The 16828-nt window shown below is 40.0% G+C and overlaps 1 protein-coding gene across 2 annotated transcripts in view; it reads left to right on the forward strand.

Moving 5' to 3' along the window:
* LOC119737375 (ubiquitin carboxyl-terminal hydrolase CYLD-like) overlaps positions 1 to 16828 on the forward strand; it is a 28518-nt gene that overhangs the window by 7410 nt on the left and 4280 nt on the right. For both annotated transcript variants that reach the window (XM_038211689.1, XM_038211687.1), the window contains 12 exons: positions 492 to 695; positions 1245 to 1505; positions 2232 to 2489; positions 2674 to 2922; positions 3617 to 3952; positions 4755 to 5027; positions 13112 to 13344; positions 13870 to 14038; positions 14361 to 14619; positions 15123 to 15281; positions 16003 to 16138; positions 16620 to 16728. In XM_038211689.1, coding sequence (XP_038067617.1) covers positions 492 to 695; positions 1245 to 1505; positions 2232 to 2489; positions 2674 to 2922; positions 3617 to 3952; positions 4755 to 5027; positions 13112 to 13344; positions 13870 to 14038; positions 14361 to 14619; positions 15123 to 15281; positions 16003 to 16138; positions 16620 to 16728 — 2646 coding nt within the window. The remainder of the gene's footprint in view (positions 1 to 491; positions 696 to 1244; positions 1506 to 2231; positions 2490 to 2673; positions 2923 to 3616; positions 3953 to 4754; positions 5028 to 13111; positions 13345 to 13869; positions 14039 to 14360; positions 14620 to 15122; positions 15282 to 16002; positions 16139 to 16619; positions 16729 to 16828) is intronic.

Here is a 16828-nt window from a genome sequence, read left to right on the forward strand (position 1 = left end):
CAATTTCCAGTACAGCTGGTTTCAACTGGAATTTTTGCCACGGCAAGGAATTTTTTAACTTGGCTTTTGTTTTTGCCCAGGGCCTTTGGAGAACCGTTTTAAGGGTCAGTACAGGGCATGCATGGTAACAGGATTGTGTGCGGGTCTAAAAATACCCAAAACAGGTCTTGGTTCAATAGGCTAGTTTTCACTGCTCGCTTACAGTATTCACGTACAAGAAGTTTCACCTCTCTACGGGTTCCTTCATGCTTGCTGGTACCACAGGCCCTTTTAAAGAATCCTTGGTTTCATTACCGGAATAACAACAACAATATAACATTGTCAAGCACTTTTCACTCAGGTTATCAAATGGAATATCAGTGGGACACATTATGGTGGAAGTTATCATCCCTGAAAGACTTTACTCTTTACTTGCTTACGGAAATGTATCTTCCATTGCCCAGCGTACAAATATCTTTCACACATTCTTCATGTTTTTGTATCATTTTCAGCATCCCACGCACACAAGACATTTAGTCGTCAGGATACATCAGAAGACCTCCAATTTGCCTCGGGCCACTACAGCGAGGGAAGTAAATCCAAACACGACAGCTTGGTTGGCATCATGAAGGGGAAATATGACAAGTTCAAAAACAAATTGAACAATGGGAGCAAAGATGAGGAAACTTCCAGATCCTCCTGGTTCACGGACACAAGTGAGTCATGTATCATGTGAACTCAGATTGGGAACACTAGATGTCTCTGTAAGAGCATCATTGGGAGCTGTAGTGTGCTCGGTACCTGGCGTTGTAGTCAAGTCCATCAGATAGTCTCACAAGTCCTGCACAAGTCCTGCAATCTCAAGTCAGGTCACAAGCTGTTCGAGTGAATTATGACAAAAGCATTCTTCTGTTATTGTTCAAGTTCATCCCCTGCTAACTATGACTGGACCTGTGAAAGAATTTGGGATTAACTTTTGACAGACTTGTAATGGACTTGACTACAATACAGCAACTGCAGAGAGACACTTGACATGCAGGATTTATGGGAAACCACTTTTGTTGACTTGTACTTCTGTTTTCTTGAAACTCAAACTTCACATCCGGGTCACTGAGATTTTTGTAGACCAACTTGCAGGGTTCACATGAGACCATGTTTTACATCAGAATGTGCACAAACATTTTTGCACATCCATGGGTACTGTTTAAATAATTAAGGCATAAACTCAATTACAATCAGCTGCTCTATTCATAATTTTTTTACAGAAGCAGATTTTCTTGAGGAGGACCTGGTTAAAGAAGTCGTTAACAAAATTTACAAGGACTGGAGGACAGTTGGCTATTGTCTGTATCTGACCAAAGAAGAAATAAGCAGAATTGAGGCAAAGTGTCCAATGGAGAAAGACCGCACAGCAGAAATGCTGAGAGCCTGGCAGAGGAAAGGAACTGGATATGATAATATTACCCGACTGGCTGAGGCTTGTCGGAGATGTAACTTAAGTGAACTTGCCAATGAGTTGGAACAAGGTAATTAATACCCTAACAATCACCACCTTCCTTTTTGAGCCCGTGGGAGGACAGGTACTGTTAAAATCTAGACAAAGCTCCTTGAGGTTGGGTTGAGATGAGCCTCTGTTCTGATGATGTCACACTTTGTTTACATATGTACTTTTTTATTGAAGCCTGGTGGAGGCCTGAGGGTTCGTACCTCCTTAAAAAAAGCGCACTTGTAAACAAAGTGTGATGTCGTCAGTACAGAGGCTTATTCCTTCACCAAAGTGTCAAAAGAAAATTTGAATTTTTTTTGGGGGGGGGGGGATCAATACGGGCGATTCCCAATAGTGCGCCTCCAAGAGTTTGCAATGCGTTGGCCAATCACAATGCGCAAAATTTGTCGACCCAATGCGCGTTTGGAAAAGGTCAACTGATTTCGCGCATTGTGATTGGCCAACGCGTTGCAAACTCTTGGAGGCGCACTATTGGGAATCGCCCGTATTACCTGGTTTACAGGTATGGATACACATGATAAAGTAAGAAAACCAAGTGACTGCAAAAGTCAATCGATGACTTGTATGGGAAGTCGCTTCAAATTGATTCAAACATCCACCCTAATTTGAATATTAGGAAGAATTTTGATTTGCGTGAACACCTGTCTGAAACGGTCTGAAAGCTTTGCTTAAAATAATTTTGATTTTGTTGTGAGCGGTCAAAACAAGTGGTGGCATTTAAACTCTGATAAATAAATCTCAACAGGCTTGGATGAGACATTACTGTTTAAGATAGCCAGTGGCATACCCCAAGGGAAAGCCCGACCTTTTGGCACGTTCCTGAATTTCTCTGAAGAAGAAATGGATCTGTTTGAGGCTGAGACACCACACACGCTGCCCCGTGTGCGCTTCATGCTGGCCAAATGGCGGACCAGGCAGTCTCATAACTCAGACAAGATCATGCTGCTGAGTAACGCACTGCAGACCTGTGGGCTCAGGCAGTTGGCGCTGGAGGTTGCTAGAGGTGAGCTAGAATGAAAACAAAAATATATTAAACCTTTCCATAGATTGATATTGAAGATTTACTGCTATTTATTAGTTTGGTGGCCCCTAAACTAGATGTCCCCAGCCCCGTTGGATTTGGCAGTTGAGACTAGTAGCAAAATGCCTTGTATAATGCTGCCCTCTTTTTTTGCGCTCCATTTAAGGCCTGGATGACGACATCATGCTCTCGTTTGCCGTCCAAATCGGCCACAACTGGAAGATTCTTGCCACAATGCTGCGTCTAGACGTCGAAGACATCCAGCAGTTGGAGGATTTCTCTGCGGACAAGCAGCCCTATCAGATGCTGATGTTGTGGCGGAGGAGACAGAATCGCAGGGTGGATGTGCTGGGTGCTCTGGCCAAGGGACTACGGGAGAGTGGGCTCCCTGATCTAGCATACGGCCTGGTGCAAGGTACATGCTTATGGGCTCCCTGCTTGAACAAGAGAAAGAACTTTATTTCCACTTTCGAGGGCCCGAAGTAGCTCAACTTATTTTATTCTGAATGTGCACATAGCTATTGCGTTTTTATGACAGCATCAGGCCTCATCAGTAATGGGTTCAAATGTCTCTCCCAGTGGTCTCCTCAACTCTCTATTTCTTACCATTGAGGGTGGTAATTGTGCACGGAGACCATGTAATGCTCAATGAAGTAGTTGTAGACTTGAGGTGATTATGATGATCACAAGAAGTCATAAGTTCATCACAAGTCAATCACTAGCCCTCCAGTCCCAAGTCAAGTTGCAGCTGCAACTAAGGCGTTCCTTTGTTATTGCACAGGTCCTGTCGCTGCCAGACTTGTGAATTGACTTTAGATTTACTTGTGTCTGGACTTGTCATCAGAGTTGTGATGGACCTGACTACAACACAGATCATATAAACTTACACATTCATATTATTAACTTTCCACCTGAAGCAAGTAAAGAAGGCAGCATCTTAGTATTTTGCAATTAGTGTCTGTAGGATTTAGAATCTGGGGGATTTGATTGCAACAGACTTCTTGTGATGGACTTTACTTCAATACTGTTGAGTCTGTTTTAACATCTTTACCATGTAAACCACATAAACCACAAATTGGCTTTGTTTTTTTGTTTATGTGATGTGGCAGGTGTCACTGATGAAATGCTCTACAAGCTAGCCATAATGATAGGAGACAAGTGGGAGGCCATTGCTCTGCATCTGGGATTCACTGAGGAGGAACTCAAGGAACTCAAGAGTGAAACAAATTCTGAAACTGTCATCATCACCAACATGTTAACAAAGTGGAGGGAGCGCCATGACTACACCAAGGAACGGTTTGGCTTCCTCATGGAGGCACTGAGGGCCTGCGGCCTGGGCAACCTCGCCGAGTCAATGGAAGAAGATAGACGTGGAGTGGAGCAGTCTAACAAGGTTGCGCCTAATGTGAAGATGGAAGAGTACCCTGAAAATGCCAAAGACAAAGGTGAACTTTTATTTACTTGTGTATTTAATGAAATATTTATTATTATTTGTCAGAATTCTTGTCAATAAACTTAGATATGGAGAAAGGTCCATGTTGAATGTCAAAAAGGTGGTAAATGGAAACAAATGTTGCCATATTTTCCATTTTTTGGTCTCGCCTGAACTTTGTTGAGGAAAGCGACTATGCATTCACTATGTCTGTCCGCATGTATGTCTGTGGTATTTTGGTTAAAGTTTCGTAAAATTGGTCTCATTTCAAAAGTTGAAGTCCCATTGGAACCAGACCTGGGTCATAGATGCAACATGGGAACCTTCATATGATAATGATGTCAAAGGTTACATACCAAGGTCAAAGGTCACCTGAGGTCAAGTTGAAAAATAGGCTGAACATGTAAAATTGGTCTCATTTCAAAAATTGAAGTCCCATTGGAACCAGACCTGGGTCATATATGCAACATGGCAACCTCCAAATGATAATGATGTCAAAGGTCACACACCAAGGTCAAAGGTCACTCTTTACAGATAATGGTGAAAGCAGGCGAGACGCATGGTTCAAGAACCATCTTATTTATTAAGAATTTCTGTCGGTCGATACGAAAACATTTATACAAGCTGTATCGATTGATATGTTAATGTTTCAATCAACTTGTATGAACGTTTACATTATTTATTCTTGTGCATATTGTCTGCAATTGTAAGAGGAAAATGAAACTTAATTCTTAACATTAGAAAAGGAATTTCCAAACAAAACAAGTGGATGTGTTGTTTTTAAACTTACGTCACATATTTTGTTGATATTGTAGATTGTTTGGCAGGAACCGTCGACCGAGAAATCCTGGTGAAAGTCTCCCAGCATGTTAAGTTCAGTGAGTTGTGTAGGGTCTTTGCCTTACCCACGGCAGATGTGATTGAAATTGAAAACTCCTACTATCGAAATGAGCAGAGAGTTTTCCAAGTGCTGGACTGTTGGAAACGCCGCGGGGAGGGAGGAAATCGAAGCATCAGTGAACTGTATCAAGTCCTAGCTCACCTGGAATGCAAACCAGCTGTCATTGATGAAATCATGAGGAAAGATGGTAAGGTTTTTTAAATTCTTTTGCACTTGACTAGGGCTGTCCCAAATATACCGAATATTCAAATATTCAAATATTCGTTCATCAACTGTTTGAGTATTCAAAAACAAAAAAAACCTACGCAAATACACACAGACTATGATGCTATTTTATTGTAAAGTTGCGACGTTCTATTTTCAGGTGCCAACTTTTTTTTGATATTACAATTTTTGTCAACGGCGGTTCATTGTTCCGATCCTTTTAGCAAGTTAAAGCCCTTGACAGTCATAAAATACTTAACTGCAAACAAACACTCCAGCGGCCCACATCGATAGCCGCACGCAAACTTAACTGGCACGATCGGCGTGCAACTTTTGACAGGTGTGGCACGCAGAACTGGCAGTTCGAATATCCCAATATTCGGTCAAGTGCAGTTTTGAGTAATCGAATGCTAAATTATTTGAAAATTGGCAGCCCTACACTAAACCAATCTTGAAAGATTAAAGATGTATTGTTAGTGCTCTTCGACAAATACAATTTTTGTTCCTAATGATGAATGTTCAACTTGTACATGTGTGTTCTTGTTTTTAAAAAGAGACTCCTTCTTTCCTTCAATTTGTGGCTTCTGCAACCATTAACGCAGGCTTTTATTTGGGTTGCTTTTGCGTGCATACAGATTCACCCTGTAAGCAGGCTGGTTCCTTGTCCGTATCAGTCCTGATAGGGGGCAGGAACCACGCCTTGAATTATTGTTGGGCTACAGATATTGAAATAATTATTCCACAACTAAGGGCGTCCCTTCTTATTCTATGGTTCTCGTATTATTTTTCATATGAAGATCTGTTTATCGTTGTGTAAAATATCATGAGTTGATATAACTGAACAAAATAATGAAGCCATTAAGATGTAGTTGACATAATTATGGTACATGTAAACTATAGACCCTTAATATGATGAGAGGCAACACCCTCACATTGTCTGGGACTGCATTGGTTACACTTTATGCCGTAAACTTGGATATTATTTTCCATAACTTTTCATATAAAACAGAACCTGATTACCTGAATGTGGTATTCTTTTTTTCCCTTTCTTTTATCTATATTTTGTTTGTTTGTGGGGGAGTTCAGACAGGGTCGGCAGAAATAAAGAAGTTTTTTGCTTGGGTCAGGAGTCCAAAAATTACGTCGTTCAGAAATAAGAACCAAAGAATAAAAATAGATGCTCTAACATTGGCAATAATTTTTTTGTACCGGTAATTATTCTTTTTTTTTTTTTTTCAACTGTCAAATTTTGTTCAGTTTTAAATATTATTATAGATAATGCACCTAGTCAGTTACCCTTTGTGGTTTATTCAAAAATTCATTCAAAACTTAAAATTTTGAAGTACTTAAAAAAAGTAAAATTAAAAAAATAAATCAATACCTTTCGGGATGAAAAAATAGGCATGGACAGAACAGCTTTAAGACCAATCCTTGAAGTCTTTACCCATGATGATGGACCAGTCAAGCCACGATTGCACAACCAATTAGGTATCTGACGAGTTTTTGACATGCCTTTTGGCTGGGAAATTTGGGCTGAGAAAGTGTAATGTTTTTGCAAACGTGTGTGTGAGTTTGTTTCTGCATTCAATAGGGGCCGTTGAACAATAGAGGACAATAGGGTCCCCAATTCCCGAAGGTCCCCAATTTGGCGATGTGTACAAAACATATGGGAGGTCTTTCTAAAAAGTTACAGTTTAAGTACAAACAAAAGAGGGACAATAGGGGGTCCCTGATTGCAGGCAAATACACACTTGCGTGAGTGCGTTTTCATTTACCAGCGTTTTCAACCTTAATGACATTTTTAGGGGTGTTGTCAGTTAAGGCTTTTGCAATTTCATTGTGTTGTTTTCTTTTTTATGGGGGGGGGGGGGAGGGAGGGGGACAGGCTTCTTTTAAATTTTAAAATTGCCGTAGTTTCAGAACAGCTGTGACATTGTCAAGTGAACTTAGCTACAGTGCCATTCTAGCTCTTTTTTTTTTTACATCTCTGTATTCCTGTTTTCTGTATTCCTGTTTCAGCAGAAAATCATTAAAAATGTATATTTGAAATCCGGGTTTTTTTTTATTGCAATGAAACACTTTCTAATATGTTCAGCTGGATGGAGGCACACTTTTAATCAGATTTTTAAACATTATGTTAAAAAAAACCCACAATTATACGTAAATTATTTCAGCATTGCCTATTGCACAATCTAGAAACCTCTGTATGTTTAGGTAATCGGTTTCGAATGTATAATCATCCATGATGTGTGTTTCATGGCATATGCCTTTCAAGTTCAAAGGTCACCATGTTGCTGAGGCTTCAAAAACAATGAACAGGAAATGATAAAGACTATTGTTGATGTGTTATGCTGTTGCTGCGGACACAATTTCTCAAGCATAACGTATACGTAGCCAACGTTGTAGAAATACCTAATGGAGATATTTTGGGTGCCAAAAATCCCCAGATCTGAAGTTATTGCCCAATGTTGTTGTGATTTACACAATTTATGCACCATTTCATGGGCACCTCGGCCCAAAAGTGGGCCCACGTACAGTTTTTCAAAGCAAAATCCACCCACTTGCATTTGAAAGAAAGCTGGCATCTACAGTACATGTAGCACCCACACAGTGCATTGAATTTGTTCACAAATATTGTGCATGCAGATCGTGTAAACGTGTACATACATGTATGTACATGTACATGTACACTGTGCCCTTGAACCTGTTGGACCATGCATGAATGACTCACTGTTGTTAAGATTTGCATAATTCATGCCTCTCTTCCTTCATGGCCAATCAGCATGGCTTCCACCCTTCCAACTATTGAATATTCATGACATGCACTACATTAAGCAATCATGCATTGGCCTTGCTCCTCTGCCCAGTGCATATTCAGTGTTAAGTTCAGGGATGTGTACACTCAGCTATTTTGGCCCCGCCTTCATGTATTGTCACGTATGATGAATGAATTTGATCGCGTAGGTCATGTGGGTGTGAATTGCACAGGGTTTACGTGACATGAAGTGTATGTGTTTAATCCCAGACACACTCATCCATGACTGTACCATTTTCCAAGTATATCGCTTGTCAAGTCCGTACATGTATGTACTTGTATGGTAAAGGATTTCCCAGTTGTTGTGCAGGACCCAAAGTTATTGCAGAATTTATTTCGTCCACCCACATGTCTCCCACACAGATTTCCAGGCATATTTCTCTGCTTAATATGCCCCAGCATTTCATAGACAATAATTTTCCCACTAATAAACTTTAGAACATGGCAAAATATATTCAATCCAAAAATGGATGGTTGGGAAAACCCAACATGTCTCAGCGTTCCTCGTGGGTGAACAAGATGGATATAAATGAAATGAGGATGGAGAGAGAGTGGCATTTGGTTTCTGGAGAACAGACAAGCAACAGAGAATTTGGGAATTATCGTCGGATAAAAAGCCTGAACTACACTCGAAGGATGAGATTGTTTTTCTCACACATCCAGTCCTTAAACTGTGGAGTCATGTCCAAGACTGGGCCTAGGGAAACTTGTGGTATGTGAAAACTTGAAATATGACCAAAATGGGAATCCCTCCTTTTTATTGAAATATTTGATTACTGTTTTGTTGCTGTGGCTTCACTTTAAATAATTGTTCTTTAAAAAAAAAAAAAAAAATAACATGATAATTTCACATTTAATTTTTAAAAAAAGTGTTAGATATTTTCATGAGTTTTGTGTGCATGTGTTCATAGTTGCATGTTTCTTCTTTAGGCTTCTTAACCAAAATGTAAACAAACAAACAATCCCAACAAACAAACAAAATAAATGTTTACTAGAACTTTCAAGCTGTGTCTGACCAATGATGGCATAAGCTTGGAAATTTCAAGAATGCTGAACAGCTGCAAACATGTGTACTTTATTGTTTGTATCATGGAGGGAATATTCTAGAAACAGAATCTGGTATGACATTGTCATGAGATTGTGATTTCTAATGACTTCATTGTCTGAAATTCAAGCCATTGGTTACGTCACTGTCGCCGTGATCATGTGACTATGTAGTCAGAGAATATAGTCGCCAGTCATCGCGTCCTGGAAACTGATATGGTCATACTTCCTACAACTTCCTGTGGTATCTATGGTGATGGTGTTGTCTTTGTATCTGTGTGGAATGCTGTGATAAGTTGTTGGAGTTAGGCGGTTTCCTTTTTGGGGAATCAAAAGTGATATACCGACAATAGCATGACAGTACATCTTCTTTGCATACAATTTATGTGTAGTCTGATCAAGGCAACGTCATTTTGTTTAACTATCGGATTCGATTTCGACTTCAAGCAATACCTTGGCCTGCTGGAATTGCTTTTGATTTCATTGTGAAATACATCATAGCAACTTGGAATATTTATTGTGTAGAGTTGCTATTTCTGTTGGAATTGAGGATTATATAGTAGGGGACAGTTTTGATCGGAGAAAGCTTCACAATTCAGGATGCCGATTCACAGGAAGGGTCCGTGGCCGCATGCCGTACTGAAATATTTAATGTCTGGCATATGTAAGTAGCAAGGACCATTATACAATTGAAACACACACATTTGTGGTTTTTAATTGCAAGCAAGTCTTTTAAGGGGACTGCTTAAACATGCATTTTAAACACCAACTTAAAAAAAATTGAAACTTGCGCTTTTCTGTGACACTTTAAACCAATGACATTGTACTCGGGTCACTCTATAAATTTAGGGTCCAAGGTGTGACATTTTTGTTCCTATCCCTGTTACATATGATACTCTGTAATTCTGTCATTAAAGTATCATTAATTAAGAATGACTTCAAACTTTTTATTTATTTGTTGGGTAGATAATTTTCTATTTATAATCAAAGTTGGAGGAGTTAACCAGTTAACACTGGAGGATATGTAAATACTATCTAGCAATGTAAATTTGCAGGGGGCAGGTGACGCGTTAAATCATCAAGCTATTATAAGATGGAATTGTGCGTGTCGGGGTGATATAAATCAAATTAGGTTTTGCCCTTCATCGACGTTTAAACGCTGTATACTCAGAGTATACAGACTGAGTATACAGTGTATAAACGTCGGTGAAGGGCAAAACCTAATTTGATTGATATCACCCCGGCGTAAAATTCCATCTTATAATAGTTTATGCGGTACCCGCTGCTATGTAGCTCAGATTCGAACCAGCCAAACGATCCTAGTAGCTCGGTGGTCGAGTGGTTAGACATCTGCACTAGAAAGCAGGAGGTCGTGGGTTCGAGTCCCACCCGAGTGATTTTTTTTTTCAACTTTCACTCGGGAGGTAACACACTGAGTATACAGTGTTTAAACGTCGGTGAAGGGCAAAACCTAATATGATTTAAATCATCAAGCTTTCCTCGAGTCTCCGCTGGTGGACGTGTATACACGTCAGTGGTTCTCATTGATGTTCTCATTTATGTACATGTACACACTGTGTTTTGAACTTGAACTTGGCAATCATCCACGGTGTCGTAGTAAATATCACTCCATGGCTGGGAGGGCTTCAGAGTACTAAATATGAAATTACGATTAGAAGGAATCAATCTGGTACAAATATTTTACAAATGACTCTCAAGATTCAGTTTTTGTTGTGTTTGACTTGAGTTTGTAATTTGGCCGATATCTTTTGTCTTTGTTCAAAAATGGTGTTATTGCCGGCCAAAAATAAAATTATAGACGCCAGATGTACACGTTATGTAGGAACAGGAGAAACAAAATGGACCCAAAATTCTATGTACATGTAATTATGAAATACACCATTGGCACAATGAAAGAAACAATACATGTACAAACAAAACAGTGAACAACCAGATAAAAAACAGGGATAATCAAATCCTGGTTTGAAACTTAGAGATCGTCTATTAGGTGCACATGTACCGGTAGATATGTACAGTGAAGCCAAATTGTTCACCACTTCAGTATCATGGTTTTACCTTGATGAGTTTGTGTTATTTTCTATACTGAAGTTGACTGCAGGTTTTCTCAGTACATTGGATGCATTCCAGCAGTTTACATGTTTGGAAAAATCCAGAAAGGCATTCAATTGTGCCTAATTCCATTTTTTTTCTCTCTTGAAATGTGACTCCATATTCATTAAATCTAATTTTTTTTTGTTGAAAATTACTTTTCAAGATGTACACGTGTAGTGAGACATTACATAATTCATACATGTATACTTAGAATGGGGAAGTACCATATGATGAAACACTTAAATCTCACTGCAGTGAGAAATACCTTTGTCATATGTTTCCCGCATGCAGAAAGATCACCTGATCAACCTTTTAACTGCCCCTCCATATACAGTTGACTAAATTTGGCTGAATTTTGGACCATACAGCCTGGCCACCAAATCTTACTGTACATTGGTCTTCATTCTCAAATTTTGTTTAAATGCAAATAATACCCCTGGATGACTGCATAGTGTTCAAGTTTGGCTGATTCGGGAATGTGTCCTTACAAAAAAAAAAAATTGGATTTTAGGGATAACTAGACATGCCATGTAAGTCATACTTTTTCTAATATATGAAAGGAATATGTTGCTTATGAATTGAGGTTTTTGAAACTATTATTATGGAATGCATTTGTTTGTTATGCATAAGTGAAAGATTTAGTCTCTGTTTATTATTAACATAATTTCATAGGATGAGAAAGGACAGTCACAGTTTATGTAAATGCCATTTTTTTTAAACGAATATTTATTCATTATAAACATGTTACTCATCAGTGTGGATTGCATTTCATCATTTTGCTCATTATGTTACCGTGTGTGAATATACATGTAAGACTACAGTGTTGTTTAGAAATGAGCCTCGGTTCTAAATAAAGATTGATGCAGTGTGCGTATGAATGAGGAGGTTGACCAGTGAATCACAGTGTGCAATAAGATGCTTGGTTGTAGTAAAGAATTGATTTGGTCTTTTCCAATCTTCAACTAGGGTGTTCTTTGTCCTAGAATGCTGAGGTCACAGCTGAACAAACTTGAAGGCGTGCATTCTTTGGGTTACAAAACTAACACTAAAAGTTGTAATTGGTAAGGGTTTTTTTGGTCTCAGTGATATCATCTCTCTGTTATACCAATTCATGGTGGCATTCCAGAACTTGGTTATTCAAAAAATGTTAATACATTGGATGTTTGAGCGAAAGGCAATGTGGTGCGCTCATGTGATGAGACAGGGATGTCTGACCTGTGCAATTATAGACGGTCTGCCTATGGGTACGAGACGTGGCAGAGGTCGGCCAAGCTGTGCAGGGTAGAAAATGTGACGAAGTGGAGTGGCAGCAGTGTGGAAGAGCTGAGAATAGCAGCAATTGAAAGAGAACAGGTGATGGCAGCGACCCATGGGATGCACCCCCATTACAATCTGAGGACAAAGCGGCCACGGATGCAAGTGTATACATGGGGAATTATGATATGGTGATGATGTTTGAAACCGTTTGTCTGACTTGCTGTGGTGGACTCTTCTGATGAGTGGATGGATGAGTAGGCAGGCAGGCGAGTATCTGCGATGAGTCGGATGTGCGAGGCACATTGTCTGCCACAGGTGCTACATGGCAAACTCTCCCTGGGTTGCATGTGCCCTGTTTCCTTCTCTTCTCTCCTCTCTCAGAAAAAAAAAATCGACAACCTCTTGGGGGGCTCAAGCCCCCCCCCCCCCCCTTGGGTGCACCACTGAAATCCAGGTATCGTCCATGCGAACAACAAAGCCTGATACACATGAAAGATTGACAATTTTAGTGGTGTAGGTGCCGGTGTTGCCCCCCCCCTCCCCCCCCTCCCCCCCCCCCCTTCCCCCCCCCCCCAAAAAAAAATTCCAACCTAACCCCAACCCTGCTCCATTATTAATATCCCCGCCCGAGTAAAAGATAAGATCAATATTAGGTTTTGCCCTTCACAAAACCTAATATTGATTTACATCACCGAAATTCCATATTATCAAAAGAAAATTAAGAAAAATTGAATATGAACAAAACACAATGATGTAAACAATGTTAAAAAGATGTGAAAAAAAAAAGAACTTAATTTTTGACAACACTGAATTATCTCTCTCTCTCTCTGATTTGGCAGCTGCCGATGACAAGGAGGAAGTCAATCCAATGAAGCAACTCCCAGCAGAGTACACCAATTTCAACTTCCCATCCCTGCCTGATGAGCCCCAGGATGAACCCTGTTACCCTGACCTCGAGGTCAACTCTATGGTTGAGGTCAAGCCCTCGGACAAGACCCTGTTTGGGGTCATACGCTGGATAGGTGTGCCAGCAGTAAGCAAGAGTAACAAGCCTGTTGCCGGCATTGAACTGGTAGGTGGATAAATACCAGGGGCCAATTTCACCGAGCTATTGAGCAGAAAAGATTGCTTACCAAATTTTAAGTGGTAACAAAACATTCGCTGGTAACCAGTCACAAGCAATATACAAAGCATGGCATTTTGGCTGGTAACCCGTTTCTGCTCAGCAAATTTTGTTGCTGAGCTTATTTTTGTGCTTAGCTTCTCCATAATCTGCCCCTGATTCTTACATTTTCAGCCCAAATCTTTCAAAATCCACCCGAGAGGTGTTTAAAAAAATGGATCGAGGAAGGTAGTTGAGCCCAACAACTATTAATTTTTGTGATTCTTGATGGCCCTGGAAAGTTTCGGACCAAAACATGTTCCATCCGCTTTGGCCTGTTTGATGATTGTAGAGAATTTTAATAGGAAGGTAAAACGCATGAGGAGTTTACACACGCAAATGTAGAGCAGTAAAAATTTTTTCACTTGTGTGATTTCTAATTGGTTCAGCGTTTCTTATTGTACGATTGTTTATGCTTTTCTTAATGAAAACAAGGAGTCTTCAATTGACCACGGAGCGACAGACGGCACTTTCAACAAGCAGCGCTGCTTCCAGTGTGAGCCTAACAAGGCCATTTTTGTCTACTTATCCAAATGCCGACCCGATTCCCGCTTCCCATCTCAGGCGCAAACTTTCAGCTCGACGAAGCGTCAGACTAGCGAAGGTAGGTATTTTCCTGATTGGAGGAATAAAGGCCTTATACAAAACAGAGAGTTAGAGGGCAACGGTTTTGTGTCGCTGGGATAGGCATATATACCTTGTGTGCATTCAATGTCAATAAATTACAATGATCTCGGAAGAAAGTGCTTGCAAACTTGATTGAAACAAAGACAATCGATCAAAAAAAACAATCGAACAAAACAGTCAGTTAAAATCGGTTCTTCACAGTATTCCACTCGCCGTTTCTACCCCAGAGAACTGAGATAGTCTTAGAATGTTTTAATATTACTTGTACTATTATTCTTCCCTATTGTGTCGTTCTAAAGATTTTGGGGGTTTTGCGTCACCATTAGTTGAAGGTTTCATCGACCCCCCACCCTGCCTCAGAACGGAGTTCGTGGGCATGCAGAAGGGCATCCAGGGGGATCAGAACTCTTGCTACCTGGACAGCACACTCTTCAGTATGTTTGCCTACAACGGCGTCTTCGATCCGCTCTTGCGACGCACGCAGGGTCAGGGCGATCTGCAGGAGTATGAGAAAGTCCAGAAGACTCTCAGAGAGAGCATTGTCAACCCCTTGAGAAAGTGAGTCTGGTTTTGTATCAGGAAGAATGAGAGAACTGCATGGGAAGGACTTTTGATTAAATGAACTGAACTGAATTTTTCTGAATTAATTCTGTGATTGATTTCGAGTTTCATGGAGCAAAATTGACCTTAACAAAAATGTCTCTGATTTATCAACATAGAACCAAAACAGTATTAAGAAAATGGGAAACATCTCCAGGGCTGCCTTTTTAAATTCAGGGGTCTTTAAAATTTCCAAGTTTTAAGTCTTCATTAGCAGTCTACCAATTGAAAACTGTTTAAAGTTTTAAGTTGATACCAAGATTTTCATTGATGGGTCTACTAAAGAGCTCATTAAAATGGGGCTGAAGGATTCTGTTTCTTTCAAGGTCCAGAGTAAAAGTGTGTATGGTTTTGGTCGAACAATGCTAATAACGAACAATGCTTATAATGCGACATAAATAACAACTTATTTACTGCCTTGGTTGTAACGTTGTCCACTTTGTGCTTGATTTTGATAACAGGAATGGTTTTGTTCGAGCTGATCGTATTCTTCAGCTGAGGGAGCACCTGGATCAGTTAGGCACAACCAAGGGTCTCATGAGTGAAGAGAAAGATCCGGAAGAGTTCCTACATACCTTGCTGTCAGAGGTCTTCAAGTCTCGACCACTCCTGAAAATCAGGTGAGTTGCATCAATTGGGAGTGAGTTGCATCACTGAGACGAGGTGACTGTGACCGTGACAGTAATTGTGACAATGACTTTGTCATAGTGACTGGAACTATGACTTTGACAAAGCGACTGGGACAATGACCATGACAAGGTGACCATGACAAGGTGACCATGACATCGACTATGACAAGGTGACGGTGACAATGATTTTGACAAGGGTACAGTGACCATGACTTTGACAAATTGACTGTGACAATGACTATGACAAGGTGACTGTAAAAATGACTTTGACAAGGTAACTGAAAAGGTAAAAATGACAGTGACAGGTTACGGTGACAATGACTTTGTCAAAGTGACTGTAACATTGACTTTGACCCAGGTGACTGACAAATATTACAAGGTGACTTATAGAGTGACAGTGGAGGTGACAATGACAGTGAGGAGCTATGACGGTGACAATGAAGCATTGTATTGTATCACAGTAATGATGACATTGATGGTGACCATAACCATGATTGTGACAGTGACTATCACAGTGATGCTGACAATAAAAGGTTGGATGTAATTGACAATAATTACAATAATAGGAGTGATAACGATGATGAAAAGGATGTCTACGATGACAATGATGAAAAAAATATAAAGAAATAAAAACATGTGTCAAACAGGCCAGACCAACTTCCTTAGAATAAATATGTGATTGATTGCTTATTTTAATGATTCTCTCCCCAAGGCACGGTGGTAACCAAGCAGTGGATGAGTCCAACATTCATCAGATATTCCTAGACAAAGACGAGTCGTTCACACTCCCGACGGTAGAGCAGCTATTACTGCAGTCATTTCAGGAACATGACCTCAAACTAGTAGAGGTAAGTCAATCAAGTCATTGGCTGCCTCTTTCCTTGGCTGCTTGTTGCAGCTGTTTGATTGTAAAAAGTTGAACCTTAACCGTGACTTTGATTTGCATCGAATCCTCTGAAAACAACCACTTTTCAGAAAGCTAGTTGCATATACTTTGTGCACAAACTTCAAGGTCATGAAGCCCCAAATTAAGTAATTGTGACTTAGCTCCGCCTTCCTGAATCCTGCAGAATCCTTTGGAATCCCTGGTGGATTTTGTAGGATCTGGGACGATAAGGCTTTAGACTGGTTTCTCAAGTTGGAGTCATTTCAAAGAACTGCAATAGTCTCTCCTAGTAATTTTCAATATTCACAAAAATTTTGTTCAGCACATCTCTGGGACGCATGGCTGACACGACAGAACAAGTGTGGTGATATGTATCGTCAGGTTTAAGTTAAAGCAAAGAATCTATGTAGTCATTCCATATTTCTGTGTTTTTCTCTTTGCAGGCACCGTCATGCTTGATTGTGCAGATGCCAAGATTTGGCAAAGACTACAAAATGTACAATCGCATTTTGCCATCGCTTCAGCTTGACGTCACAAATATCATTGAAGAATGTAAGTAAAGACTCAACCTCTGCAAATTTGTTTATTTCTCTTGGTATAAATAAGGGTTAATTTGCTTACACTATGAAATCACTCATAGGCTACTCAGTAG

The sequence above is a fragment of the Patiria miniata genome, unplaced genomic scaffold, assembly GCF_015706575.1.
Source record: "Patiria miniata isolate m_02_andy unplaced genomic scaffold, ASM1570657v1 HiC_scaffold_3, whole genome shotgun sequence".
In the NCBI taxonomy this organism is placed as follows: domain Eukaryota; kingdom Metazoa; phylum Echinodermata; class Asteroidea; order Valvatida; family Asterinidae; genus Patiria; species Patiria miniata.